Source organism: Pogonomyrmex barbatus, unplaced genomic scaffold (genome assembly GCF_055798465.1).
Source record: "Pogonomyrmex barbatus isolate J1 unplaced genomic scaffold, ASM5579846v1 scaffold1, whole genome shotgun sequence".
Taxonomy (NCBI): domain Eukaryota; kingdom Metazoa; phylum Arthropoda; class Insecta; order Hymenoptera; family Formicidae; genus Pogonomyrmex; species Pogonomyrmex barbatus.
The window spans coordinates 15549048-15576932 of NW_028297098.1; the positions used below are offsets into that span (position 1 = coordinate 15549048).

The following is a 27885-nucleotide window of genomic DNA, read 5'->3' on the forward strand; positions in this document are numbered from 1 at the left end:
GTGGCCGTAGCGGCCTGCTCGTTTCAAATAGAACGTTTATGGAGAAAGCGAAGGTCGTTCACGAGACGTCGACCTTGATGGCATATTTTTTTCTCCCTTTCGATGCGAAAATAGCGCAAAGGAAAAGGGGGTCGATGCGAGTCCCACGCCTTGAAAAAGAAGCGAGTCCTAGGTGAACGCCGACAAGAGACTCGACGACGCCACGTTTCTAATACTCCCGAGATTTTTGGAGAAACCGGGTTTTTATGAATATTCTGCCACAGGCGGAATGTTAGGAATGCAATAAAAAAAGTAAAGGCGCCAGAAGACGCTAGTATCGCGCGCCTCTTTTTGTCCTACATTTTTTTTTTCTGTCCTGTTCCTAATATTTACAATCGCGCCGTAAAACTCAGATTTGCGAGGAATTCTGCATTCTTACGAATATGAAGTTTCCAGTTGCTGAATCACCAAGAATTTGTTTCATATTTTACGATCTGTCTCTCTCTCTCTCTCTCTCTCTCTCTCTCTCTCTCTCTCTCTCTCTCTCTCTCTCTCTCTCTGTAACTCTTCGCGTTACAAACGCGTTAAAATGAGAGATCGAACGAGAGGCTTATAAAAAAAATCAGAACAGCAATAAGACGGTTGAGCAGTTGTAAAACAAATGACGTTGTATCATATTGCTCCTTGTCCGCACATACGCGGCCGTTTCACCTCGAAAGCGAATTAAGCGTCGCGATTAATCCAGTCCGATTAGATCGTGGCGGACCTTGAATCTCTCAACGTAGGACGAATCCGTGACGGATCCGTCGTGGTCGGGCCGATTAGAATATTATGGCAATCTCCGATTATGCACCGGAGACAGGTAAGTAAGTGCATAAGTACCTTAATCGCACTATCATTACTCCCGATTGTCTGCGGGAGATGATGACGCGCCGCGATAATAATTCTCTACCGCGTCGAGTGTGCGAGGTGTCGTTTTTCGAAGCGTGCTTTCTCCCGTAACGCGCCGACATCTGCAACACGCACTCCCGGATCTCTCGATGTTCTCGGTAGCCACCTTCATCCCGAAACGCGCGGAATAAAATCTTTCGCTTTAAAACTTTAGAAACACCTTAGTAACAAACGAAGGAAAAATATTTTCCGCGAATCGCGTTGTAAAAAAAGGCGGGATAATCATTTTGTCATCGCCATTTTGGAACTGTGTCCTTTTCGCATAAATATTTATCTGGCGTAACGAGCCGAGGATAAATAAACACGGGTAAACGAAATCGTACTTTTAATTATGTGGAGGCACCCCGTTTTTCGCAACTGAATGAAACCGTTTGCGTTCTCGATGGAGACGAAGATTCGCGAGAAGACGCGCGCTTCTGTTCGTTTCGGATAATTCACGATTCGTCTTCACTCAGAGATTTCTTAAGCAACGCAATCCATTTTGCAACTGGCAATCTCACCAATTATCTCCCAACAACCTTTCGCGTCCGCATTATGCTCTTTTGGTTGGTTAAGACGTTTGATTACCGCTGCTAATAATCACGGCACGCAAAGATCCATTTTCCCGCACCCGCACGACCTAGAGGCGATTTCGTCAGCGAAATTTTCCACGGTAAAGTCAAACGTTGGAAATTTTCGATTTCTAACATTGTTCTATTTTGTGAGATAATTCCGCGCCCATCGGGACACCGTTAAGCCGAGACTTTTTCCGCTGGCGCTGAGAAACGTCATCCGTGAAAAATAATGTATAAAACTGTATAAAACTGTTTGTTCACCGCGAGACGTTCCCGTAATCTTTCTCGCGCACGTGCGAAAGTCGCGTAAGCTGGATTTCGCCCAGCTGTTCTTGGTGGAGGTGGACTTGGACGCGAGACAGCCTACGGAAAAGGTGAAACCTCGTTTCTCGGCTGCGCCGGCGATTTCGAGGGCATGTGTTTTGTTTACTCTTCCAATACATCAATATCTATTGCTGATCGGCTCTAACATGGCAAATCTTTATCTTTATTAATTTATATCGAATATATTTATTTCGAAAAAAAGAGAGAAAGAGTAAGGAGAAAGAGCGAAAGCGAGAGCGAGAGTGACAGAGAGAGAGAGAGAGAGAGAGAGAGAGAGAGAGAGAGAGAGAGAGAGAGAGAGAGAGAGAGAATATAACTTTATATAACAATTATATAAAATTATATTATGGATAACACAGGAAAATTCAGTATGTCTAAAATAACAAATCGCGATTTTACTAACTTGAAATCAATATTCTAAAATGTTTGCAAATTATTAATCTACTGAATATATTCGCTATTACAAGTAGGGAAGTTTTTACAAGTAATTTTTACAAGTAAGTAAAAATATTAAATTATTAGAAAGCGCTAATCTTTTGATTCTGATGTCTGCAGAAAAAAGATAGATTTAAGCAATTTTAATAAATTTAAAGTACAAGCTTAATATATTTCAATATATATATATATATTTTTTTTTATTTGATTATATTTTTGTATTTTTGAAAGATTCTAGATTAAAGATTGATTTAAATCCAATTTAAAAATATGTTGAAAGTAAAATTTTAATATATTTTCGAAATTGATTTTCAAAATTCAAAATTACATGACTCACGTGTAATGCGTATCTATCTCGCATGGAAAAGCTGATGCAATGAGATTGCAAAATTAAAACGATCGATGAAGCGTAACAGAGGCGAAGAGGCGAAGACTCATTTCTAATTACAAACGCGCATATAAATCGCGTAATCGTAGGAGCTAAATTGTAGTCTTCAAAAAATACAATATAGTCACGTAGTTAACCTCACCATAATTATTATTTATTCGCGTGATGATATAATACCATATTAATTTATTAGCGCAATATTATCATACATCGTCGTGTGAGAGTAAAAATTTCAGATTCAACTTAATAGAACGATTGAGGCACTTCACTGCGGCGGTTGCGGAGTCGTTTTCGCTCGGAGCACGTCGGCATAGACTGCTTTTCATTTTCTACGAGGTGCCCGTGCAGTTAGACACCTTAATGCGTGTTTGGTATATGCGTAGAAAATACGCATATATCATAATTTCGCTTCGACCAGCAGAAGTATGCAAAGGAGGTAAAGAGCTCGTCGAAGGAGAGTGCGAAACCTCATTTCTCGGCGCACCATGGTTTCGAGGGCAGCGGGAAATGTGGACTACGCTGTATCCGTAATGTAATGTTTTTATTTATGAGGCGCATAAAATTAAAGATTTTCAGAAGGCGGGCAAAGAGGAATACCATATTATACGAGCGAATTCGTTCTTTAAACTTTGCAATCACTTTTGTTGACAAATTACACATAAATTCAAAAAAAAAAAAAAAAAAAAATCGTAAGATTATAAAAATCTTTCGTTATATGAAATTTTCCTACTTTATTATTCAACGGACTATTCCTTTTTCTTATTGCAAAAGAGAATATTTTTACGCAATTTATATGCCTCCGCGCTTCGAAAAACTCGCGGTATTAAAAAAAAAAAAAAGAAAAAAAAGAAAAAAAAATAGAAGAATAGATTACTTCCAGCGCAAGGTGAACGTAACTTTGTGCAATCAAATATACTAAGAAGAGCTTGCGCAATTAAATAATGCCCCGCTCCCCCGCCGAACGTTTTCAAAGATCGAAAACCCGATTCGCTGCCAGGCAGATCTCACGTTTAACGACGCGCAGGATCACGATGGTTAGGTATTAAATCATTATGCCGAGTCTTGGCTGCGAGCGTAGGCGGCGGCCCTGTTGCAAAAGGATTCCTGACCTACGACACGAGGAGCCTTCACGAGGAGCTTCGTCCGGCGAGGGCAGTAAACTCTCGTCGACAGTAACCCTCACCGAGCGGGAGCTCCGGGTTTTAACGAGAGGGACGCTCTCCCGCGTCCGTCTAATTTATGGTAAATGAAAACACGGCTGGCGTACGCACGTCGAACAAGCGCGCAGCCCCCCCCCCCCCCCGTACGTGTTCGCGATATGATCTATACGTTTCCAATTAATTTATAACAAGCGCCTCGCGAGATCCGATCGCGCCGAACATGCCGATCTTTTTGCGGAGGATCTCGCGGGAAAAGGCCGCGAACTCCCGCCTCGACGGAAAAATTTCGTACGTGATATATCAGCCGCCTCGAATCGCCGCTCTTTGATAAAAATATCTTTCTGACTCAACAATAAAATTTTCTGCTGAAAAAAACATAGTTAGTTCTTTCGGGGTAAATTTGCATTAACAAAGTAGAAACGGTTTATATATTTCTATTACACAAAAAGAACTGTTCTGCTGAAATATTTAAAAATTCGGCCTGATACGGAAATCTGAAAATAATTTTGTAGGATGTCAAATTGGCTGTTGAAAAATATCAAAAATTTTTGCACCATAACCATAATTATGTTTTAAGGACCTTGCATTGCTATTTCGACAGTCTAACAAAAATTCTTTTCAGAACCTCCACATCTGAATTCTAAGTTGTTAGAAACTTGAGTGAAACCGTTTCTTTTCGAATGCACCGAATTGTACTCGATCGATATTCGTCATGCATCGTCATGCGTCATGCGCGCTTTTCATGCACATTTCCAGATCGCGAACGATAACATTCATGCACAAGCGTCAAAAATCCGTTCAGATTTTGTGATATTCCGGCGCGCGGAAGGAGATATTATTTTGCCGGTGTACAAGAAAATCAAATAGCTGCAGGGCTACGCTCGCGTATCGAGCATTGTAAACTCTTAAGGATAACGACTCGCGTTATTACCACATTCGGTATTAACAATTAGCCGTTTCCCAGAGAGTAATGATCGTTCGGAATAGTTTACGACGTGGGCAGGGAAGTATATCGCCTCGGAGCGGCCACTTTCGTACCGATACCGGTAAAGAAACGATTGATTATCTACGTATATATTCGCAGCGCGCTCGTAATGGGCGTTAATACGTTATCGGTACGCCATCATTCATTGCCTCACGAAAATTACACAGGACGATCTCTCATAGTGAGCCATAAACGATCCTTTTATTCGTCCCATTAAACGCAAAAGCGACGCTGCGCGAGGAGGGGGAGACGCGAGGGTGATAGTTTGGTTTCTCGTGTGACCCAAAATAAATCGAATCTTTTGTTAACTGTCGACGATCGCGTAATATGTTCATTAACGCACCAGAGAGGAACGATTATGATTTCGTAATATTTCGCCGTGCGGTCTCACGAAACACGAAAAGAACACGGTTTCGCCGAGGTAGCTAAAAATTTTATATAGAGCTGAATATAATTATGTCGGGCTATTAGAATAATTACGTAGAACGCTTAGTTAAGTATAATAATAATAATACTGCAAAACTTTTCGATATTCTAGCGATCAATTTGAACATCCCTATTGAACATAATTATTTCGATGACTTAATAAAATTATTTTTTCAAGTCTAGCCAAATTTTTTTTTTAAGTACTTTAGCAAAAATGTTTTTCCTGCAGATCTTTAATTTCTTTTAGATAATAAGAAATCGGGCAAGATTTTGAGCGGCTATTTTAATTAAATAAATTCAATAAATCATTTTTAAACTTTCGTTCGCAACCGCACGGGCCGTTTATTTACGGATGCAAAAACGTAGCGATCGAATTGTCTTTGGAATTTTTATCCGAAAGAAGTGGTGCGATTTCAAATGACGCTTGCCGTGATATCGCGACTTTTAGTGATATGAATATATCGCGCGTTGCTGGAATTTTCACGAGCGTGCTCCGCGCGACTTTATATTTTCTCCTTCGCATACCGCGAATGTTTCCCGTTGACGTCGGCGGGGTGGGAAGTGGCCAGTCACCGGCCAAGGATAATGGACGGGCGAGTGGAGGAACCGATATCGGTGAATTGGCTACGGTAAATTCTCCAGGTAATTGCCCGGCGGGGCAAAACTTACGGCGGCGGATAGCGCAAGTTGTAGGAACATAATAGGCGACGCATAACGCACTCACGAGCGCGGTAAATCCTCTAATTGCGACGCGGAGGGGAGGCCACCCTGAGTGCCGATCTCGCGGGAGATCGCTTCGTAAGAGACATCGAAATGCGAAACTAAAAAATTAGGCACCATTCAGTATCGAGATAAGAATAACGAAGAGCTGAAATTCGAAACAATTAATGTTGATACATTAGCACTTATTTCTATCAATATAAATTAACTTTAATTTCGGTTTAATTTAGTAGACTTTCTCATTCGAATAAAGTAAGAAAATAACAGTTTTGCTGAAATATTTAAAAATTTGATCAGGCACAGATCTGAAAATAATTTTGCCGGATCATAAAGATAAGATCTGTCGGAGCGTTTAAGCATAATAATAATAATAATAATAATAATAATAATAATAATAATAATAATAATAATAATAATAATAATAATAATACTGAAAAATTTTTTATATTCTAGCGATGAATTTAAACGTCTTACATAATTAAGATTAATAACAAAAAATTAATAACAAAATTATTTTCAGAGCTGATTAAATTTTTAGATATTTCAAAACTTCCCTTCGTATAGAATCTTCTATCAAAATTTATTTATGTGTATTATACTTCATACTATACTTCATTCAAAATTTATTTATGTGTACTATAAACAAACTAAATAGAATATATAACAATAGAATATATAACAATAGTTAAAAAATTAATTTAGAAAAACCATGAAGTTACAACCTCTTTATCCAAGACTACTGTCTATTCGCTGGATTTTGTTTTTTTGTAGATACACAGATGCCGAGAACGTAACAAAGGAAATGTGCTGCGGTGTAATATGTGTGTGCGTGCACCCTGCGGTAAATTCTCCCGGTAATTGCAACGCATGTATACGCGCGTGCGTTTACCGACGGAATCCCCCGGAGAAGGGTAATAATAACCAAGGAGTGCTTTCAGCGACATAAACGAATAAAGATTGGATGAAACGCGCCGCCGCGCACGGCGGAGATCCTTACTTTTTTCCCCGCCGCGTATATCCTTTCTCAGCACAAAGTACCGACTGGAGAAGGAGAGAAGGAACGAAAGAAGGAAAGAGAAAGGAATCTATAACTTAATTCTGCAGTGCAGTTTATTTCTGCGCAATCATCGCATCATTGCGTCATCGATTCGCTGCCGCAGCTCATCTTTGTAATTGCTAATTTAATATACTGCTATCTAATAAACCAGAAAAAGAACTGCGTGCGGATAGGTAATAAAGCCCTGGCGATTAAGCGCAAAAAAATTACCAATTCTCATATAATGGAAACGTAAATAAATCCTGTTTCTGCAAGAGTCATATCCTCCATTTAATCGCCAGAAATCTTTCGTAAGTACAACAGAAAGAGTTTTAAAATTTTCCGGAAAAAGCCAAAAAATTCTACTTGGAATATTATAATAAAAAAACAGAAAATATAGTTTTGTTTAAAGCATCTTTTGGCCAGATCTGAAAATCATTTTGTTGTGCAATCAAAATAATTTTCGTATAAGTCCTTCGTAAATCGGTTGCTAGAATATCAAAAATTCCTTTTGCAGTTTTATCATCAAATTATTTTGATGGTCCAACAAAGTTATTTTCAGCTTTATATCCGGTCAAATTTTTAAATACCTCGGCAGAATCGTTCTCCCCGTGAAGTTTTAAATATAGAAGTTATAAATATAGAATGCTATTACAGAGACGAGATTACAATGCTATTACAGAGACGCTCGCGAATGGGGAGGGGGGATGATCTGTCCGTCGCGAAATTCGCTTGAAGCTATTTTATCGCATGCACACGGGAGAGTATATGTCTCGCATATCGACGAGAGGGGGGGGGGAGGAAATATCGTGCTTTACAAATATTACGAACGCTCGTGTTCGATAAGCCGTGTCCAGCGTCGTATTCCCCGAGCGAGCGTTTATGCGATCGCGGGTACCCGAGATTCATTCGCGCTTGCGGTAAATTTCCCCGGTAATTGCGGTGCGGCGTGGCTCGCGTGGGTGCTGATGGAATTCTGGGCGCGGGGTAAATGGGACGGAGCACATTTTCAACTCGGAATAAAACTCCGAGAGTGTTCTACGGTAAGTCGAAGAACGTGGAGGCTCGCGCGGAGGGAGACGGGGAACGAGTCTCCCTCTGTTTCTCTGCGCCGTTTAAATCCATTTTACACGATCCGTTTTATAGTTGTCAATTCGTTATTAACGCGCCAGACGATGTTCTTTACTTTATTATATTATTACATTAAATCTTTCGATCGTACAATAACGCGTTTTATCTCAAATTGAATATCGTAAGCCTTAATCGATTTTTCCATTCGACGGAATTCGAGCCCCATGTTAAGTGTAATTAAATCAGAACTTTTCTCTCCAACATCAGCCGACACAGCCGCGCTTTAATAAATCTTTCTCTTTCCCAGGTACACGTGTGCGACTTGAACGGAACTTACGTTCGTGGATACGCGAATAAACCGCTTATCCTTCCCACCCTACCATCCGGAGCCGCGAATATTTCCACTTCAGCGTGCGCACGTGAGTTGGAAATGTGGCGATTTTTTTTATGTGTGGACGAGCGAAACGGGCAAGGGTTGTCCGTAATGCGCGGTACGTACGCCGCCAGTAAATTCTCTCAGATAATTGCGTAGCGGCGCGGGTGCTCTCGGAATCTCGGGGAAAGGATAATAGCCGAGAGAGGCGGTTTTCGAGACGCGGGTACAACATGCGGTACGACCGCGGTACGCGTACGTATCCCGTATGCGAGAGCACCGAGACACGGGATTACGAGTCCACGGGTTCAAACGTATCGATTTTATTGCGCCGTGCGATCGTAGTTCCCTCCCGTCGTGGCCGTGTCCGTCCGAGGATACGCGGTGCCCCGCGTGGGTTACGTTAAGCGACGTAAACTTAACGTAAACTTAACCGGCTCGAATAGCGATGATTTATGTCCACCGCGCTGTGCGGTGGGCGTGCGGCTTTACGGACCGCGATCGATACGCGGTACGTAAATTATGTCAATTTTATTTATTATCGGCGCTCTCCGAGCGGAGCGAAGCTCCGCGAGGTCGAGGCGAGAGAGATTCGTCTGTCCAAGTTTGAAGAGTGTACTCGGTAATACGAGGATTCGAGGAATATTTTTGAGGATCAACGTAGCGGCAAGAAATGTTTTAATCGAAAATTTCGCGAACAACGAGAGAGACCGGGGTAATTTGAAATATTATGTTTTATAATCTCTCTGCGAATAAAAGAGTCGATCCGAGGATGCAATATGTCTTCACGTTGCTTCGGATCGGGCGCCATAATTCACGACTTTTAGAGAGGATAACGCGAACACGTTTGTACGCGATCTCTGCAGAGCCCTCGACGCCGAGATATCCCGGCGACGTGTGAATTATGGGGCGTAAACTGCATTCCGGCTGCTAAATTACTTGCTGATGTTGGTCGACAATATCGCGAAACCGTCCACCTACGCGCCGAACCGAGTCCGCCTCTCTTACATATAAAAGCATGTATCTCTCTAATGGATGTATATAACGTCATGTGATTACGTCATGTATTTTAGGCTATCGAGCTGGTTGACAAAAGATTATATAGAATTCTTATATAATTCTTCCGTTATAATCCTACGCTGCTTTACGAGAAATCTTTTTTTAAATAATTATATTTAAATACATATATATATATTATTGGCAACTGTGATTTATATATATATATATATATATATATATATATATATATATTAAATACGTAAATATTAAAGAAAATAATTTTTCTTAATATTTTAATTTATAATTTAATTTATTGCGTACCAAAGCTGCTGCTATGAAGCTTATCAGAGAATGCAATATATGTTAGAAAAGACGATATGTGAATACAGTTAACAATAAAACATATAAAATATTTGTGCACTTACACAGTACCATTATGCTCATACGGAAAACGCATAAAATTAAACAAAAGATATAAAAAATATATGTAAGGGTGACATCTCATGTATGATATTTCATACTTGGAATTATCGGCGAATAAAAAAATTCATGATTCTTATTAATTATCATATCAACTTGATTAACGACGAGAATTGAGGATATTTTCAATTAATCCTAAGTATTAATCGTGTAATTAATCCTAAGTATTAATCGTGTAATTAATCATAAGATAAACTGTAAATAAAGATCGGATGTTCAAGAATGTTAATGAGATGGTGTCATTCACGGTGTGATCATTTGTGCAGCTCATATTTGCGGATCGTAAAATCACCGTTCACGGATACGATTATGGATATGTGAATTCAGGTGGTATTTCAACCGATCAATGATTTACTATGAAAAGCAACACACCGCGTGTGGCCATCGCGAAATCAATTTGAATACTCGTTCCGTTACGGCACGTGGTGTCGAACGCAGCTATTTCCATAACTGAGATACTATCTCCTTTCTGAATATCTAAAGAAAAAAAAAAATAATAATTTCAGTAACAGTAAATGAAGGTCGAATCTCTGATTTCTCGATTTATCGATTTCGCTCTAATTTATATCGCTGCAACGTGATGTGTGGTACACACGAATCGGAATCGACGCGAGAAACGGAGCCACCACCGTCGTCGGCGCGATTAATCGTCAATCCCGTAATTCGCGACTCGGGACATCTGCACGTCTGGGAAATCATCGTCCGTCCCATCGTCGTTCCATTCGGCCGTGGACGAATGCGTGTTACGGAAAGAACAGGGGCATCGCTGTGCGCGCGATCGGATCGCACATCCGCGAATCGCTCGACGGTGGAGAAGATCGGGAATTTCTTCTTTCTCGTTATCTCCCATCTTAACGCGGCGCGATCTCGCGCGGCGGCGGATACACGTCTCTCTTGCGAGACGAAACGGAGAGACCCCCCCTCCCCCCTTCCCCTGCCCCTCCCCCGTCGTCCCGTCCCGCCGTCTGCCGCCTCGTTAACCGATGGGAACAGATTTCTGATTGCGTCCCTTTTCCCGTTGCCGAACGCCACCGCCTGCCTGCCTGCCTGCCTGCGATGCACACGGTGCAACCGAGCACCTCCGGGCGGATTTCGCAAAGGGATCATTTCCACGCCGAGCCGGGGCCGCGGCGTGTTACCGAAATATAGCGGCAATACCGTTAAAGCATTCTCCTTTGTTTAGATCACTCTCTCTCTCTCTCTCTCGACAGCGTCAGGGGGGGGGCCTCGCTTCTCGCGATGAATCCAATCTGGCGAGATACGCGAGCGGAGCCTGCGCGCGGATCACGACGACGGGCGTTACGGTCAACTTTCGGATTTCGCAAAATCCGTGCGGCCCGCTTTCGAGTCGATTTCCGTCCCGCGAGAGAAGCCCGAGAGAAGCTCCGTTCGCGAGCGCGATTACGTTTCGCGATCGGGCAACGTAATTATCTGGGAAACGCACGGAGGAGAGATGCGCCGCGACCTCCGATTGTACTCTCGCGGTAGCTGCCACTTGTTGCGTTATTACGTAAACTAAATCGACGAGCATAAGCGGATTTACTTACAGCAGGCAAACCAAACAGAGTTGCCTGCCTCGGGCAACGTCGTTTTACTACTTGAAAGCCTCCTAATTGTTTTGTCAATTTGTAACCGCTTATCTTCTAACAAAGTTTGTATCTATGGAACGGATGATTGCTAAGTAATCGAAGTCGTAAATCAGCCACTGAATTGACACGCACAATTATTCGATAATAATCATAATTTTACAAACTGAAGGTTTTGTCTTCTTTATCACCAGCTAGCCTGTGTAGTAAATTTGATTAATCGATCGATATTTTTGATGGATATTTTCTTTAAAATTTCTTGATCGCTCGAAGAAACGTTTCTTTAGAGAGATATTTAATAAATCGATACTTTATTTCAACAAGATGGCGATTTGGCTGCCAGAGCAGGGCCTTCCGGTGCGGCCAAATTTTTCTGGATCGTACCGCGAGTTTCCCCGAGAGATTTGCCGTTTCGCAAGAAATTTTCGACGAAATATTCGCTCGGTCGGCTCTATCCAAGCTCGGCCGTGGCGAAGTTTCGCAAAACGGTCGTTTCGCATGCGAAACCGACCTACCGTGCTGCCGGATTGCAAAAGCTCTCTTCTCCCTCCCGGACGGCAGGAGACGAACGTGCATAACCGCCCGCGGGAGATTCCTGTATTTGGAAATGTTAAATCATCGTCGCGAGAATATTTCTTCGAGGAAGAAATGTCTCGCGGATAATTATGTATTATGTACACATTTAATTGCTCGCACACAACAAATAAAATGATACATTCAGGCACGTTCTGTACACTCAAGATTTCCTTCACTGGGACATCTTAACACCAGGCAGCATCATGCCTGATGTTAAGGATACTTTTAACCATGTTTATTTCTTTAATTAATATTTCTTAATTTCTTTTCTGATATCAAAGATAGATGTTAACATTTTCTAATTTTAATATCATATCAAAATAAAAAAAGTACTTGATGAAAATTTAGAACAGTCGAAAATTATACTTCAAATAAGTGAAAAAAGATATTGATTTAAAAAAAATAGAAATGACTGCTCGGTATTTCTAATGTTTTATACAATTTTATACAAAATAATTATTATTTACTTTTATTAAAATAATTATTATTTACTTTTATCAAATAAATATGCCTTTCGTTTTATTTATTTAAATATTTCTTCAAACTTTTCTTTGATCTAAAAGACTGTAACAGTGAATATGAGAAATCTGTTAATAAAAATTAATTAATTGATATTCGAATAATGCCTTTTTATATACAAAAATTTATTTCGTTTTTAATTTATAAACTATACAATTTTATAAGAAGAAAGATATCCACTGAAGAAATTGCTTTTTAAATTTAGAAGAAACGTGCAGATTACGTGTAAATTATAAAATATATTCGTATTGGCTAATACTGGTTTCGTTAAAATCGAAAGTAATTAAGTAACATGCCATTTAAATTGATATTCATTAATTCGGTGCTAATATTTTGATCTCTCACGGTCATTTATCCTTCGAATTCAGTCCCGAGTAAACCGAGTGACTGTTGCAGCCTGTTAGAGTGAGAGTAACTTCGAGAGAGACACGCGCGTGACAGCGTGTTTGGAAGAAAACAATGACCGACGATGCGCTCGTGCGTTTCGATGTGCAACATTGGTCGTCCATGCGGGACATTCTAGTCAGGCAAGGATCAACAAATCGGTGACGACGAGGAGCCGAGGACTCCTGGAGAACAAGCGCTACCCTCGGGCGCACCCCGAGGGATCGGCGGGCGGCCGGTTGACTTGATTTCCGCGTGTGTGCCAGTTATTCAACGGCACGGACATTACGTAAACTGACATTTTCGCAGCTAATACGAGCGAGCGAGCATGCGATTGCAGTCCGAGACAGTCCAGCGAGCCTCTATCGCCGACAGCGCTTTTCCCGCGGCGCGGACCTTCTCGAGAGAAAGAAAAAAAAAAAGAAAAAGATTCGATAAATCGTCCTGTCGCGCGGGAGCGCGCAATCGATTTTCCATCCGATGGATTCGCAATATTCGTTACGATTCGTCAGGCGCGTAAACCGATCGACTAATGTCTATTTCTACCTTGCGTGCATTAATTTTAATCTCGGTCTTTTATCCTTTTTTAGGAATTAGAAAAAGATAAGGAGTAAATTAAACTGAGATTAAAGCAAATTGACGTTGGTAGAGACAAACTTGAAGCGTTCCGTTAACGCTGACACGGTTTCGAAGAATAGAATTCTCATAGAAGACTCCCGCTTCGAAGGATGCCGACAGGTGATTTCAACGCGCGCGATGAGTCGATGCCAGGAATAATTCTGTTTATTTCACAAGTTGGAGCGTTGGCGGGTGCGCTCATTGTTTTCTCCTGAATATCGAAGACCGTGGTAAAAGGGAGGCAAGGTGCGACGACACTTGTTACGCTTTGAATATCGCAAAATATTACGACGCTCATCTTCGGCTGTGTGACTAAAATTAATTAGCACTGTTGTCACCTTTAACGCGCTTGGCGGAACGCGGAGGCGCGCGTCGCGATTCAAATAACGATGCAAATACACTCACCCACTCTCGACACGACCGCCAGAATCAATAGCACGCTGCTCACGATTATCATCTTCTCTCGTGATAGTTGGTCGCTGGTGGTAGAAATCACGGATCGGATCGGTGGTATCGGCCGACGGACAGGGGTGGATCGTGGCTGGTCGTCCTCCTCTTCCCTCTTCCGCACGCGACTCTCACACACCCCGAGCGTACCGAGGGAGGCGAAACCGGCGCGTGGATTCGAATGAAACTCGCTCGGGCCCACGAATCCGTCGAATTCGGGGTACCCGCGGACAGACTCGCTACTTGATCGTCACCGAATCTCCGGGTTTTTTTTTTTTTAACTTTTTTTTTTCTTTTTTTTCTCTCTCCCTCTTTCCCTGTTCTCCGACGCGCCAACGAGCGAGTCTACGAGAGAGCCGCAGCAGCAATGCAGCGCCGTTACTTCAGAGCCGCGAGTGCGCCATGGACGTCGCAGAACGCACGCTACGGTCACAAGGAGAGAAAGGTGACTGCGAGTATATACGCGAGGCGTGCACGATACCGCCTGTCTTCATGGCATAGTCACCTTTCTAGCAGAACGGACAGCAAAGAAGGGGAGCCTTGGTGCTATACCCACCACCGCGCACATTGCCCACCAATGCAGCGTAGACGTTCATGGATCATCAGGGGTGTAGGGGGGGGGACCAGGTGGTGGACGTCGGCCACCTTCGACAGCTCGCTCGAAATCCACCTCGAGCTTTTCACGCTTCACATTATTAATCCTGAAATCCCGGTCAATCTTCTATGGCCAAGATGGAATGCGGGGGATGTGCGATGGTAAGGGATGTTTGATCCTCTGAAATGATAAGGTCAGATTTTTGAACGAATCTAGTTGGACCAAGTTTTTCAGAGGACCGCCGGAACTGTTCGGAATGAATTCGGATCCAAGTAATAAAATTTATTTCCTAGATTTCTCTTGTATTTGCTTAAAAAAAAATGGAATAATTCCAACTAGAAGTTATTTCGAACAGTTCTTTATGTTCCTAGAAAATAAAATTCTTCGCTCGATTAATAAATTATAATAAAAATTGTATAGTTAATTATGAAGTTATAATAATAATTATCATTCAATGTCAATAATCATTCATTGTAAAGTGAATATAAAAATTATTGTAATATTAATTTAAATATTTTCTTGGAAAACAACTAAAGATTTATAATTTAGTGATAAGATTCACAATGTCACAGGATTTAAATGATCGATAAAAATAATTATTGTTAATTCTAAACAGCATTTTATATAAAACAGTTTATTTTTTCCCCATATAAAATGACTAATACTATATCTTATTACCTTATATTATTTTTCCGCAATACGATTATATGGAAAATGTTTAACAGATTGGAACCATCACTTCATATAGGATAGAATCAAAATATCTACGGCCACTTCGTAGAATTTCTTTCTTTGTATGAAGATTATGTTTGCCAATGACCGATAACGATTGGAACATATTTGATTAGGATTGTTCGCCGAGCAATCAAAAGATAGATTATTCTATCAGTTTCTATATACTAATTTACAAACATTTATCAATTGATGCAATTTAAGGATGACAAAATAAAACATATGATCGATTGCTAAAATCGATGAGTATACAAAATTACGGGTAACGATAAAACTTCAATCAACTCGCAGTCGTTTTTGATTCTAACGCATACGTACATATTTCCTCAAATCGCAGGAATATATTATGCATAAAAATTATAAAATTGCTTTCTCGAATGATTACGGAGCGTATGGTAATAGAAAAGAAAAGATATCACATATACAAATAGCTTCCATCTTCAGATGCATACAGATGCCACATTATTGTGTAATCCTTCTAATCGAGGGATTACATGTTATTTCTCTCATTGTGTAACAACGTATATCGGTATAAACGACTAGATATTATTGCGACGCCTTGTCAAAGAATTTTCCTTTCCTGTTCAGTTTTCCAAGCATGATCCTGAGAACGAGGCAGTATTCGAATAGAAATGCTGTGTGAGCGGTAGGATTTGTTAAACCACTCGTCGAACTAATAGGATCAGTAAAACGTGATTACAAATAAAAAATATAACATATGATAATATGCACATTTGAATAATTTTACTCAAATGTGACACAATATCTCTTCGGATACAAAATTTACAATCAAGTTTATATATTATAGATATTATAGAGGAGTTAGTAAGGTGACATTAAAAAAAAATTCAATACAATATCAAAATTATTGGATAACAAGAAAAATTGATATATCAATGGTCTCGTTAAACCCTAACATCTTTACAATCTTTTTAGATACATATATAAACAGATCTTGCCTTCACCTCACCTCGATACAAACACACATCGACTTTCACGTCATCACTATCAAAAGCACTTGACGAAGTCTGCCCTGACGAAGACTTTATGAATTTCTTACGTATCCCAAATCTAAGAAGAATTACATGAAATACATTTATTCGAATAGAAAAACATTTGTTTGTTGTCAAATCTCTATGATTAAAAATATCGTTATACATATAAACGCGATATTTTTTTGTCTTCCTTTTCTTTAGCTGCAAGATAATCAATATGAAAACACACCTGTCTGCAAAATTTGATTTTTCTTTTTCTTTTCTTTTTTTTTTTTATCAAACCGCTCAAACGATTTCAATTATTTACGATTTCCAGTATATGAAAAATTCAAGTATTTCTTAAACAACTCTTTTTTTTTTATAATTACGAAACGATTTGTATATACAGTAATTAAATATCATCCCACAGTTGATGATAGCTGCGCGAGAGATATCGTCAAATAGAAATGGCGTCGATACTATAATTTGTACAAAATTACTCGCAAATAAATCGTAGGGATATCACCATGCGTCCTTGCTGAATAGCGGACTTTGATTTGCTGCCCGGACAACATCGATAGCCTAATATGGCATAGCACGCAAACGCGCAAATATTTCCCGTACATCTATACCACTTATAACAGTAAATCTGTTCTTTTTAGCACTTACTGCACTTGTGTTTTTTCTTCTCCTTTCTTTCTTCCTCGAAAACTCTGTACATTTATATTTGGCCCTGTTTTCATCTCAAGTGCAGAAAAGATAAGCGTGCTAAAAAAAAATAGATCTAGTGTCGTACGCGGAAATTACGCGTTATCAAGCGCGCTTGAAAAATTAAATAGTCACGCGTAATCGAGCAGTGTACAATTCTAGTTACTAACTAGTTCAATTTGTCTATATTTCTTGCGCAAATTGCTCACAGAATCTTTGAACAGAACAGGATCCAGTCGCATATTAGATCGCAACAGTGGCATGTATCCAAAGACAGCGACAAATGTATTCATGCACGTTTGCCGTTGTATAAAGTGATCCGGATCGTTCCACGGCGATCTAAAATTCAATGAAACATATGTATCAGTTATACGATAACGATATTTGTACATGTAGTCCAGAGAGCACATGACGAGCGATAGCTACCTAATCCCAGCCACTGTGGTATCTTTGTATAGTTTGCGCTGCGTCACTTTGATGGGCGGTCTTCGAGTTACGTGACTCACCAGAAAATTCATGAGTATATCCTCGCAATTCTGCGATTGCTCCACGGTTTTGTGAAGGGTCGAGCTCAATAACTCTGTATATAGAGTATTATAATAACGGTGATAAAAAGCAGCACCGGTGAGAATGATACTATAGTCATTTGTCCATTTACTGGTATAACCCCAGGAACGCTACGTACACAAAAGCCATATTAACTCGATTACAAAACAGCTGCAGATTGGACGGAAGTCGTTTAATGCAGGCTACGTAACACTTACCTTTGAGTCATCCCAATAGTGAGATCTCGCAGGATATCCTACAATTCGATCGGGAAACGATCGCCAAACCGTGAAAGCGAAGTCAATCTCGTCGGTATTTAGAGTAGCATCCTCGTCGAGTGACAATATGGCACTAGTTTTGATTAATGGATGAGGATAAAAACGTTGTGATATACCGTCAACCGCGACAACATGAATTGACGCTCTGATACCTTGCCAACGTGGTTTCCTTGGCACAGGAATGTCCGAGTTCCACATTAGTATTATCTTGAATAAATATATTAAAAGTAATATATTATGATACGTTGTGACAAGAAAAATGTATAGCAAAGAAAAAAATGTATAAAATGAGCAATAGGTAAATTTACCTTATCTAGGTATTTGCTTTTCGCAAGACTCCTAAGTAGACGATATAGAACCGCGGTGGATCCCAATTGTGAATAAATTATGGCAGTGAAAGTATTACCAGGATTGCTGTTTGAAAAAGGAAGTTCCTGCTGGCTATCGGCAAATTGTGGCAGAATCGCCAATGCTCCGGGGCTTGTATTCCAAACAATTCTTTCCCGCGCACCTTCCCATGGCAAACGCTCGCGAATATTCTAAATTAATAATTGCAATTAATAGCAAATCGAAGACAAAGTTCCAAATTGCAAAATAAGAATGAACAATTACCTCGAATACAGTAAATACAATTTTTTCAATAGAGGAAAAATATCTTTCCCATAAAAATTGTGTTTGTTGTCGTAGTTTAAGAATTTGTACATTGGATACGGACCGTAATATATCTGGAATCTGTGAAATTCGTAAAATTTTGACACCAATTTTTCAAACAAAATTAGAATTCAAAATATATTCATGTGTATTTGTGCATCTCAACTTACTTGGAGTAACAGTCTCTCGTCGGAAAATATTACAGCCTGAGTCCAATCGATACGTTCATGAAAGGGAAGAGCCCAACCATTACTTAAAATGACTGGAATACATCCTGATCTTAGAGCTTCGAGAAATCGAAAGCTACCTAATCGTCGTCCTCGTGGAACCAGACAAAACGTAGCGTTCATTAATAAAATTTCATAGTCATACCTATAAAATAAGAAATATGATTATACTATGATCTTGCCTGAACATCATAGGCAATTCCAGAGCATTTCAGTTACTTACGTATCGTATTCCTGATTATCCTGCTGACAGTGTTCATCCTGCAATTCCCTCCAAGCCTTCCCATGACGACATGTTGTAACAAATACCAAATCCTTGCCATTGTGCAGGTGATAGAGAGCATTTCTTGTCTCAGATCCAATGCCATGCACATATCGTTTTCCCTTAAAAGCTGCCACATATTTCTTATTATTGGGAAAATTATTTTCTAACGCTTGGCCGAGTTCTCCGCCACGTTCCGGGTGTTGTTTGCCAAACAAAGGTATCGACACATCAAAATCTGGCCTATGTCTAAAGATGGACATGCTGGCCTTGGCGAGCATGGCATAACCCACATCAAAAGCTAGCGACCTTTCCGCATAATCGGGCCATGTGCCGGAATACAAGTTAAATATCAGATGATTCCTTCCATTATTCCAATATGGCAGGTGTAACAGTTTCGAGGGAAGATTGTGTACAAACTCAGTGGATAAGGGATCTCTATCTAATGTATCCAGGGCTAAGACAAATATACATGCCCGTGTCGGGTCTGACGTGTAATATCTCGACTCCGTGATAACGTTTAATATTTTTTGGTATAGGGGACTTATTACATCCTCAACTGGGTAGACATACACGGTGAAACCTTGTTTACATCTCGTAAAATCGAAGCAGGTTTCCATGCGGCAATGCCGTGTACGCTGCGACATAGCCAAAGCTCCATTGGATGTCTTTAAATCTTTGTCATAGAATTCTTCATTTAGACTTAAATATGAAGGCAATCGCTCGTAAGGCAACTGAGATCTGCCTGTCCACTTTTCACTTTTTAAACGATATCCACCAAAGTAGCAGTAACCAAGAAACGCGCATGTTACAAACAGTAATAGATAGCGTTTCTTGGCTTGCATTTTCGATACAGTCAGGTTATACAAAGATATATGATAGTCCTAAGCATTATTTTCTCCGATGTAAAGGGTCTGTAGTCAGTCACAAGCACATTGTAAGGATTACTATGTATAGTTATGGCTCAGAAGTTTCTCCAAAACATAGTCACTCCTATTCTATCATATTGCTGTAAAAAGACAAGGATTTTATATGTCAATTGTTATATACAATCTTTTATAGACATACTAACGACAAAAATATACCTATAAATACAACAATTTACACTAGTCAATTTAACTAAATTAATTTAAATCATATGACAAATGCTGAGTTTTACTATCATGACAATCATTTCGCGCACATGCATATTTATGATGTCTGATCATACGTCAGAACCCTAATTTTCAGTTTTAAAATCGAGTGAAGGTTGTTACCTGTTTAAAATTAAAACGGAGAATAGTCATTGACAAGGACACGACCCTCGCGAAACACATGATGTGTGTATGGACCGGCGGGACGATATGTAAAAATCTGTCGACGGAACTTCACCGTCGGCCGTTTGCGCGCAGCAACAGCAGCGATAGCAGCGTTGAACTCGTACGCGAGTTTAAATCTTCCGATTTAAATGACAGCGACGCACGCACGATGCGGGACGATGATGGGTCGTGCGAGTCACACGTCTCGGCGAGATCCTCTTCCCAGGCCGATCTCGGGATAACCTATAAGTCGCGCGAGCCGAAACCCGCGCGATCGTCGATCGCACCGCACTCCACGTCACTATTAAATGGCACGCGTATCCGCCGCGTGATATCTCATGATATCTCGAATGTCGCGATATCGCGATGTCGCCCTGTCGTCCTACGACACCGTCGACGCGCGACATCGACGCGACGACATTATCATCGTCATCATCATCATCATCATCCTTCTAGGTTAGCTGCGATGCACTGCGATATCGTCGGGCCTGGCGGCGACTTCACGCCCACTCGCATCTCGGACCGATACCGGACGAACACGCGTGGCATCGATCGACAAACGGCCGCGAGTGCAAAATCATTGCACGCCGCGGCGCATCGAATAATATCGCTTTAGAAGAAAAAAAAAATGAGGCAAACGCGGAACAGTGCCCCGTGACGTTGATCAGACTGGCAAACCGCCTCCCGTTCTGCGCCTCACTTCACGCTCGCGAGCGCGGCGGCAACTTGCAAAACCGTGAACATCACGATGCAGCGCTCGTGGCGCGATGCATAAAATCGCTGAACTATTAAATCGCGCGCGTATGAATATATTACGTAATAAAATAAAATTTTCATGTATGTATATATATATATATATATATATATATATATATATATATATATATATGTGTAATATATATGCATATACATATAAAAATTTTATTTAATATAAATTAATTTAGTTATTTATAAGTACAAATATATATATATATATATATACGTATGTAAATGTATATGTATATGTATATTTAACATAAATATAAATATATATATATGTATATTTGTATTATATTAACATTGTACTATTTTTCTATAATATTGCTTAGGTAGTTAAATTTAATTTTAATAATTAAATTATTGAAATAATGAATTATTATTAATTATTAAATTGTTCTTCTTTTATTAATATGCATGTATTCGTGTTTATATTTACATAATTATATTAATTTATGTTAAATAAAATTAATATTAAATTATATCGATTTACGTTAAAAACGATTTTCATCTATGCTATATGCATACGTATATAAAAATTTCACATTCACAAGCTATTTATATCTATAATTTTTTTATAATATCATTTTATTAACATTTGATGTAAATATGCATATACACGTACATCCAAATATAGTAATACAAAAGAGAGATTGCGTTGGATATACGTCGATCGATCGCCACTCTTCGCGCAGTTTATTATTACAAATTCGGGAAAACCGCGTTAAGAGATAGCGTGAATGCGTTTATTCTTCGTGTCGTGTGCATAAAGAGAAGATTATTCCTGCAAATATCCGCGATGGCTCTCGACGCATCATGGTAATGTCGCAGCGACGCATAAGGCGGCCCGTTGTTCGACGTCGCAGAAGCGGATGTGGACGATTTGCAATTTAATAACCATTTCTCGTTAGCGCGTTGAAGCGAATCGCGAACAAGTAAGAACAATTTCGGATGTGCATGCCGACGCGTGCGGTCCGCTTCAAGAATTTCTCATCAAATACTTACTCAGCAAGACGATCTGCACAAAGCTGACACCGGTAGACTTGCATCCCTTATATGGTATCCATCCATACGTGCCTTCACAAGTATCCTCGAAGTTGATTTTAAGAAATACGAAAAAAACCGCGCGCGAGATGATAAGTCGAACAAGATATAATTGAATATCGAATAAGGATTTCTTAAAAAAATCAACAACTGCACTTATTTTTTTATGAGTATCGATTTTTAATTTTTTCCTTAAAACAATCTTTATGTCTTTCCTCGCGAGGGCTCACCAAAATGATTCAGGATACAAGAAAGCAGCGCGAGGTGAATGAAATGAAATAAAATCAAATAAAAGGTCTAGAAGAAATCTCGAGAAATAGATATAATATGTCACACCCAGAGCAGGAATAATTTTAACATTCTTTGGGGACAAACCGGCGGCACTGATCTTCGTAAATTCGAGGTGTCTTCGAGGCGACTCCCGAGACGTTCAAACTCGAAGGAAAGGATACACGCGCTCGTCTTCCCGATTGTGTGGCACTGAACACATTCCTTGACGAATGGACGTCGCCGCGGTGACAGCGTTATGAAATTCTTACCTTGACCACACAACGCGCGATCGGCATATGCATACGCGCGACTGATTGCTCAACACCGCCGAGGTAAACTCTTTTCTTTTTTGTCAGCCGCGAGGAGGAATTTGTACCCTAACTATTGTCGTGCACTCGCTCGGAGAGACACGGATATCGGTCCCCCTGACTCGCGTGAATCTCGCCTCCGTCCGGAACTGAGTCTGAGTTCTCTACACTGCGATGGCCTTCCCAAACCCGGATGGAATAAAAAAAACGGGCTGCTCATTATCGGCTACATAATTATCGCGATAGAAATTAACATCTGGACGCACAAGCGTGGATTTGTCGTTTACGTTATCGAGCGTGAGTCAGAGAACGTTTATCTCAACAGCCGCATTGATGGCATTGAAACATAAACGAAAAAAAAAAAAAAAAAAAAAAAAGAATAGCCTTTACAGTCAGTGATCAATTGTTATTATCGATCTTGCAAAAAATATGTTTGTGTCAAAAGTCAAATACGTGACTTCCGTGAATTTCAAGTGCGTCAGCATTATTTCTGCGGGAAAGGAGGGGCTTACGAAATCTTATTCGAAAAATGCTAATGTAATTAAATTAATAACTTGAATCGAAGAATTTTAAATTGAACAATCAATATTTCTATAACTGTCACTGTTCAGATTTATCGAATACGATAAAACTGTAACTGTGTTTTGATAATATTCGTATTAAATATAAATAATAATTTATTTTCATGAAACGAGACAATTACGAGATACTTTAGCAGAAAACATTCCAGCAATATTATAATAACATCATTTACGCAATATAGCTGAAAAAATTCCGCGTTCAACAGAAAACAATTATTACTTTTTTACTTGTGCTTAGATCATATGTGATTGGATTACTTTAGATCTAGAGTTTTTTATTTCAGTGAGGAAAACTTTCAATAACTGCAAAACAACATAAATCATCTGTTTAAATTATTTTGTGTTGTATGAATTCTATTTTCTTTTTTTTTTCTTTGATGGATTCTTGTATCTATTAGGTTTCTATGATAGGATATCTTGTATCTATAAAGTACGGTTTATTTTTTTCTTTGTTAGATATTTATTTTTATTAAGTCAAAAGTATCACGATTTAATCGTAAAATAGTAAATTCGTCACGTCAAGCATCGTGACAATTTGATTCATTTCATTTTAGGATCATAGTTCAATCGACTTTGAACGTAAGAATTAAAATATGCTAAAAATATTCGTGTCACCGTTTTGTCAATAAGAATAAAATTATTGTTATTTTATTTGACACAAAAAAAGTTGAATTGGGGGGAAAGAAATCTTGCTATCGGCAATTTTACCGGTTCATGTCCATTCCTACTCTGAGAAAAAAAAAGAAATATTCAGAAGTAAATATTAGCTTATGACATTTTCTCTTCGACATTTACTAGTCACAAAAAATTTAACTGTGATGATGAAATATACATTTCTGTAAAATATAATATAATTAATAATTTAATATTTAATAATAATAATTTTATTTTTATTCCTAATTATAAGATAATCTATTTGCTATATATAAATAAAATTCACCATTATTTAAATAAACTTTATTTTCTACGAATAAGTATTTCTTTTCAGTTTCAATACAGATTAATTTTTTTAGAATCAAAAAAAGAAATTAAAATAAATTAAATCGAGATTAAAGTTGTTCTACATTGATTGACATGGATATTAGGAAAACTCCGAGAGAAAAGTTCCTAGATTCTCGTCACCTCCTCGTCAAATCACGTTCTATTTCGGTTCGTGACTGCGGCGGCAAGCCAGGGATTGATATTGCCGATGAATTCGCGGATGGAACAAAATTTATATTTCATTCTTGCGGTCTTCGACCGATGGCGTTGCGGTAGTCAATTCGAACGGACGATACGAAAAATCGTCGATATCGATTAACGTGTCCTTCACCTTTTCGAAGCAAGCATAATCGTAACGTGTGATGATTACACGGAACTGTTATTATATATATATATATATATATATATATGCGATACGGAAAGTGAAACGTAATAAGGAACTACGATCAACATGATTTAACGGCGCGAATGATGAATCACGCATCCCTTTTATTTCGCGCGTTATAGGCTCGTGACTCAGAAGGGAGTCACAAGGTTACGAATAAAAAGGGTGACTTGAGAACTTTCGAACTACTTTCGATAGCGCTTCGTCATTTTATTATTATTGAAGCGCGCTTTATTTTTAGAAACCGTACTAGAGAAATAGTTTACTTTCCGTGGTAAATGTTTATATATATATATATATATTTTTTTTTTTATTATCAGATAGATTATTATCAAAGTGAAGAAAGAGAAAGAGAGGGAGGTATGTTTACGAGTTCAGAGACATGTATGTTGTTAAAATGTTTTTGCGCGCCACTTCGTGTTTTGATAGCGATCGGTATATCCGAATAGAGCTCCGCGGGGAGTGTTCAGTGGCAATGAAACGTCCGCGCGGTTAGTTGCGAGTAATATGAGGCACGTCAATTCGGCTTGACATCGTTGTGATTTCACGGAGTAACCCTTCCACCGGTCCGCCCGCCCTCTCCCACCCCGCGGAGGGCCGTCCGCGAAAATAATTTTCCCGATCGGCCAGCGCGATGGCGATTCTACCACCCCCCGCCCGCCGCCGCCAGCACCGCCGCTACGATACAGCGACGGACAGCGACGCCTCCGCACGGCGTCGATCAATAACACCGTCGTTGGCGACGCCGGCGTCGAGAGCGTCGTCGCGCTTACAAGGGATCGGCGGCGCGACGCGAGGCGTCGCGTTATCCGCGACGAGAGCCGTTACTCCGAGCGTCGTCGGCGGTGCAGCGGCGCAGCAGCGGCAATCCAGTGCGAATTTCCTGCGTGAGAATAACGTACGGCAACGGGCATGTGATTTGGGACAGTCCCGTCGTGATTTATCACAAACGAGGGACACACGTCCGGCAACGACGGGAGAGAGGCTAGTGCCGAATCGTCGAGGTCCCACCCACGACATGGCCAAGGTAAGTCCGGACAGTGTGTGCGGACACAGTGTGTATGTGTGTGTGTGTGTGTGTGTGTGTGTGTGTGTGTGTGTGTGTGTGTGTTTGTGAGAGAGAGAGAGGAGAGAGAAGGAAAGAAAAAAAGACAGACATTGCGATCAACGAATTTTTTGCTCTTCCCGATCGACGAAATATCGCGCGTCGATTCGTGGTAAACGAATGTTGTTGTTTCCTTCTCTCTCTTTCTCTCTCGAAGGATAAGAGTGCGTTTCCAGTACGTCTCTCCGGCTGGGAAAGAGAAAACATTTCGGAGTGAAATAGTTGGAAATCTGGTGACGTAGCTCGATCTCGCGAACAGAGTAAGGAGAAGGAAGGCCGTAGGATAAATATCTCAGCGATGAAGAAGTATCAAGGAAAATAATTTACTCTATTACTCTGGCCTTGTATCGATACCGTTTCCTTATTTCGCTGAAGCGCGCAGGGTCGAAGGAAAGGTCATTTTGCAATATTTGAACCGCAATTTTCGTTAGGTCGGTCAGGTAGAAGGCGGCGTTTTAACGTAACGCCGATCCGCGTAGTTCGCTCGTGCGTGTAATTCGCGGCTTCCGCGCTTATAAGGGCGATATCGAGGCGAGTGACGATCTCGCGAAATAATAGCCACAGCTGGGTCGCATGCACGAGCGAGAGAGGCACGATGCTACTTTTACATAATTTAGAGCGCCGTACCACGGCGCAGACGCGGATAGATAATCTGGACATTGGCGAATTTCCCAGTGCTCCATTTACTACACGCGCGAGCACGCATGAACACGCGCGGTACACGCGCGCCAACAATATCCCAACAAAATATCCCGGACTGCCGAACGGTCGCGGCGATCGCGACGTCCGAGAGGAGATATCCGAATTAACAGAGAAGAGTCGCTCATTTTTCTGCTCTTTCAATCAAGCCCGAGACTTTAAAGAGGATCCCGCGCGCGCGCGCGACTAGATTTGTCAATTTTCTAGGCGACACGCGCGTGGGAAGGGCGTGATGAAGATTCTTGAGACTTTCTCCAAACTAAGCTATAGAAACCGCGTATATTATAGTATGACAGCGTCGTACAACACCGCAGGCACATCTCGCGAAGTTTCATTATCGAGTGAAAAGATAAACAAATTTCGCGGAGAGAGAAGAGGAGAGTCAGGGGATCTCGGTTACATAGCTAGGAACGAGGTGAAAATTATAAAAGCGAGGCAATTCACTAGAGTGTCTAGAGAGCGACGTTGAAGTCTTGTAAATTTTATTACCTTAATTTTCATCTTGCTTCAAGATACGTAATCAGCTCTCTGATATCGGAAGGGATACATGAAAACCACATAGAAAGAACAGTTTTGATAAAGGATTTAAAAATTTGGCAAGATACAACTCCGAAAATAATTTTGTTGAATCATCAAAATAATTACGTTCAAATTGATTGCTAGAATATAAATAAATCTTGCAGTATTATCATCATGCTTAAACAGTCTACGTGATAATTTTAATAACGTAACAAAATTATTTTCAGATCTGTATCTAACCAAACTTTCAAATGAGCCGTTCTTTCCGTATATGCCGCGATGCGTATACAGAGTGTTCCATAAGTCGAGATTAATCATTCGAGAGATGAATGATGACCCAAAAACAAGAAAGAAAGTTAATATGAACATAAGTCTGAAAATGCGTTATTTTCGAGTTATCGCCATTAATTGAAATGTGAAATTGCTTTGTTTTCTTTGAATCTTTTTGAAAATTTAATGCACATTATGCCCTGATCTCTGCTAAGCGGGTTCTATTTCCACGCGGTGCATCTGTGTAGTGCTAAAGCAGCCCACAACTTTTATTTAGCTTTGATTATGTTATAAAATTCATAAAGAGCATCTCTTTTCTCAATTTTGACGAAAAAATTTGAAAGCAAAATAATTAAAAATTTCAATATAAAAAATGATCGATAATACGAAAACAATTGCATTTCCGGATCTATATTCATATCAACTTCTTGTTTTTGAAATTTGATTCTCCAATCACCTCCCGGACAATTGACCCTCACTTTTGAAACATCCTGTATATCGAGCGATCGAGCGGTCCACAATGACGGGAGTAATTCGACGTTGCCCGGCGAGCGACATGACGCGATGCGACGCGACGCGCGGATTCACGGCTTGGTGAATGCGAATGTCAGCCGACAGGATAGAGTAATCGTTATTATCCAGCGTCATCCAGCATGCTCGCTCGCGCGTACGCTCGCTCGCTACG

At 40.1% G+C, this 27885-nt stretch overlaps 3 protein-coding genes across 5 annotated transcripts in view; 1 reads left to right on the forward strand and 2 right to left on the reverse strand.

Moving 5' to 3' along the window:
* The window catches only part of Cda5 (Chitin deacetylase-like 5), a 62447-nt gene extending 40262 nt beyond the window's left edge, over positions 1 to 22185 (reverse strand). Inside the window, exons 1-3 of one of the 2 annotated variants that reach the window (XM_089073223.1) lie at positions 22044 to 22185; positions 14517 to 14786; positions 13970 to 14434 (exon numbers count right to left, since the gene is read on the reverse strand). In XM_089073223.1, the coding sequence (XP_088929349.1) occupies positions 13970 to 14021 (52 nt within the window). In that variant the 5' untranslated portion in view covers positions 14022 to 14434; positions 14517 to 14786; positions 22044 to 22185. Of the gene's footprint in view, positions 1 to 13969; positions 14787 to 22043 lie in introns of both variants that reach the window. The other variant, XM_089073232.1, reaches the window with a different exon arrangement.
* ttv (exostosin glycosyltransferase 1 ttv) lies at positions 15225 to 22185 on the reverse strand. 2 transcript variants are annotated; one of them, XM_011635919.3, is made up of 8 exons: positions 22044 to 22185; positions 18946 to 19993; positions 18666 to 18867; positions 18457 to 18576; positions 18153 to 18383; positions 17785 to 18051; positions 17447 to 17697; positions 15225 to 17359 (listed from the first exon to the last, which is right to left on the reverse strand). In XM_011635919.3, exons 2-8 carry the CDS (start codon positions 19827 to 19829, stop codon positions 17179 to 17181), a joined length of 2136 nt encoding a protein of 711 aa, XP_011634221.2. In that variant the 5' UTR covers positions 19830 to 19993; positions 22044 to 22185; the 3' UTR covers positions 15225 to 17178. The 2 variants fall into 2 exon arrangements, with proteins under 2 accessions (XP_011634221.2, XP_011634219.2); XM_011635917.3 differs by lacking the exon at positions 22044 to 22185 and adding an exon at positions 20241 to 21003.
* Positions 22186 to 25097: 2912 nt separating this feature from the next.
* The window catches only part of toc (toucan), a 16769-nt gene continuing 13981 nt past the window's right edge, over positions 25098 to 27885 (forward strand). Inside the window, exon 1 of the mRNA XM_011635920.2 lies at positions 25098 to 25634. Within this exon, the coding sequence (XP_011634222.2) occupies positions 25242 to 25634 (393 nt within the window). The 5' untranslated portion in view covers positions 25098 to 25241. The remainder of the gene's footprint in view (positions 25635 to 27885) is intronic.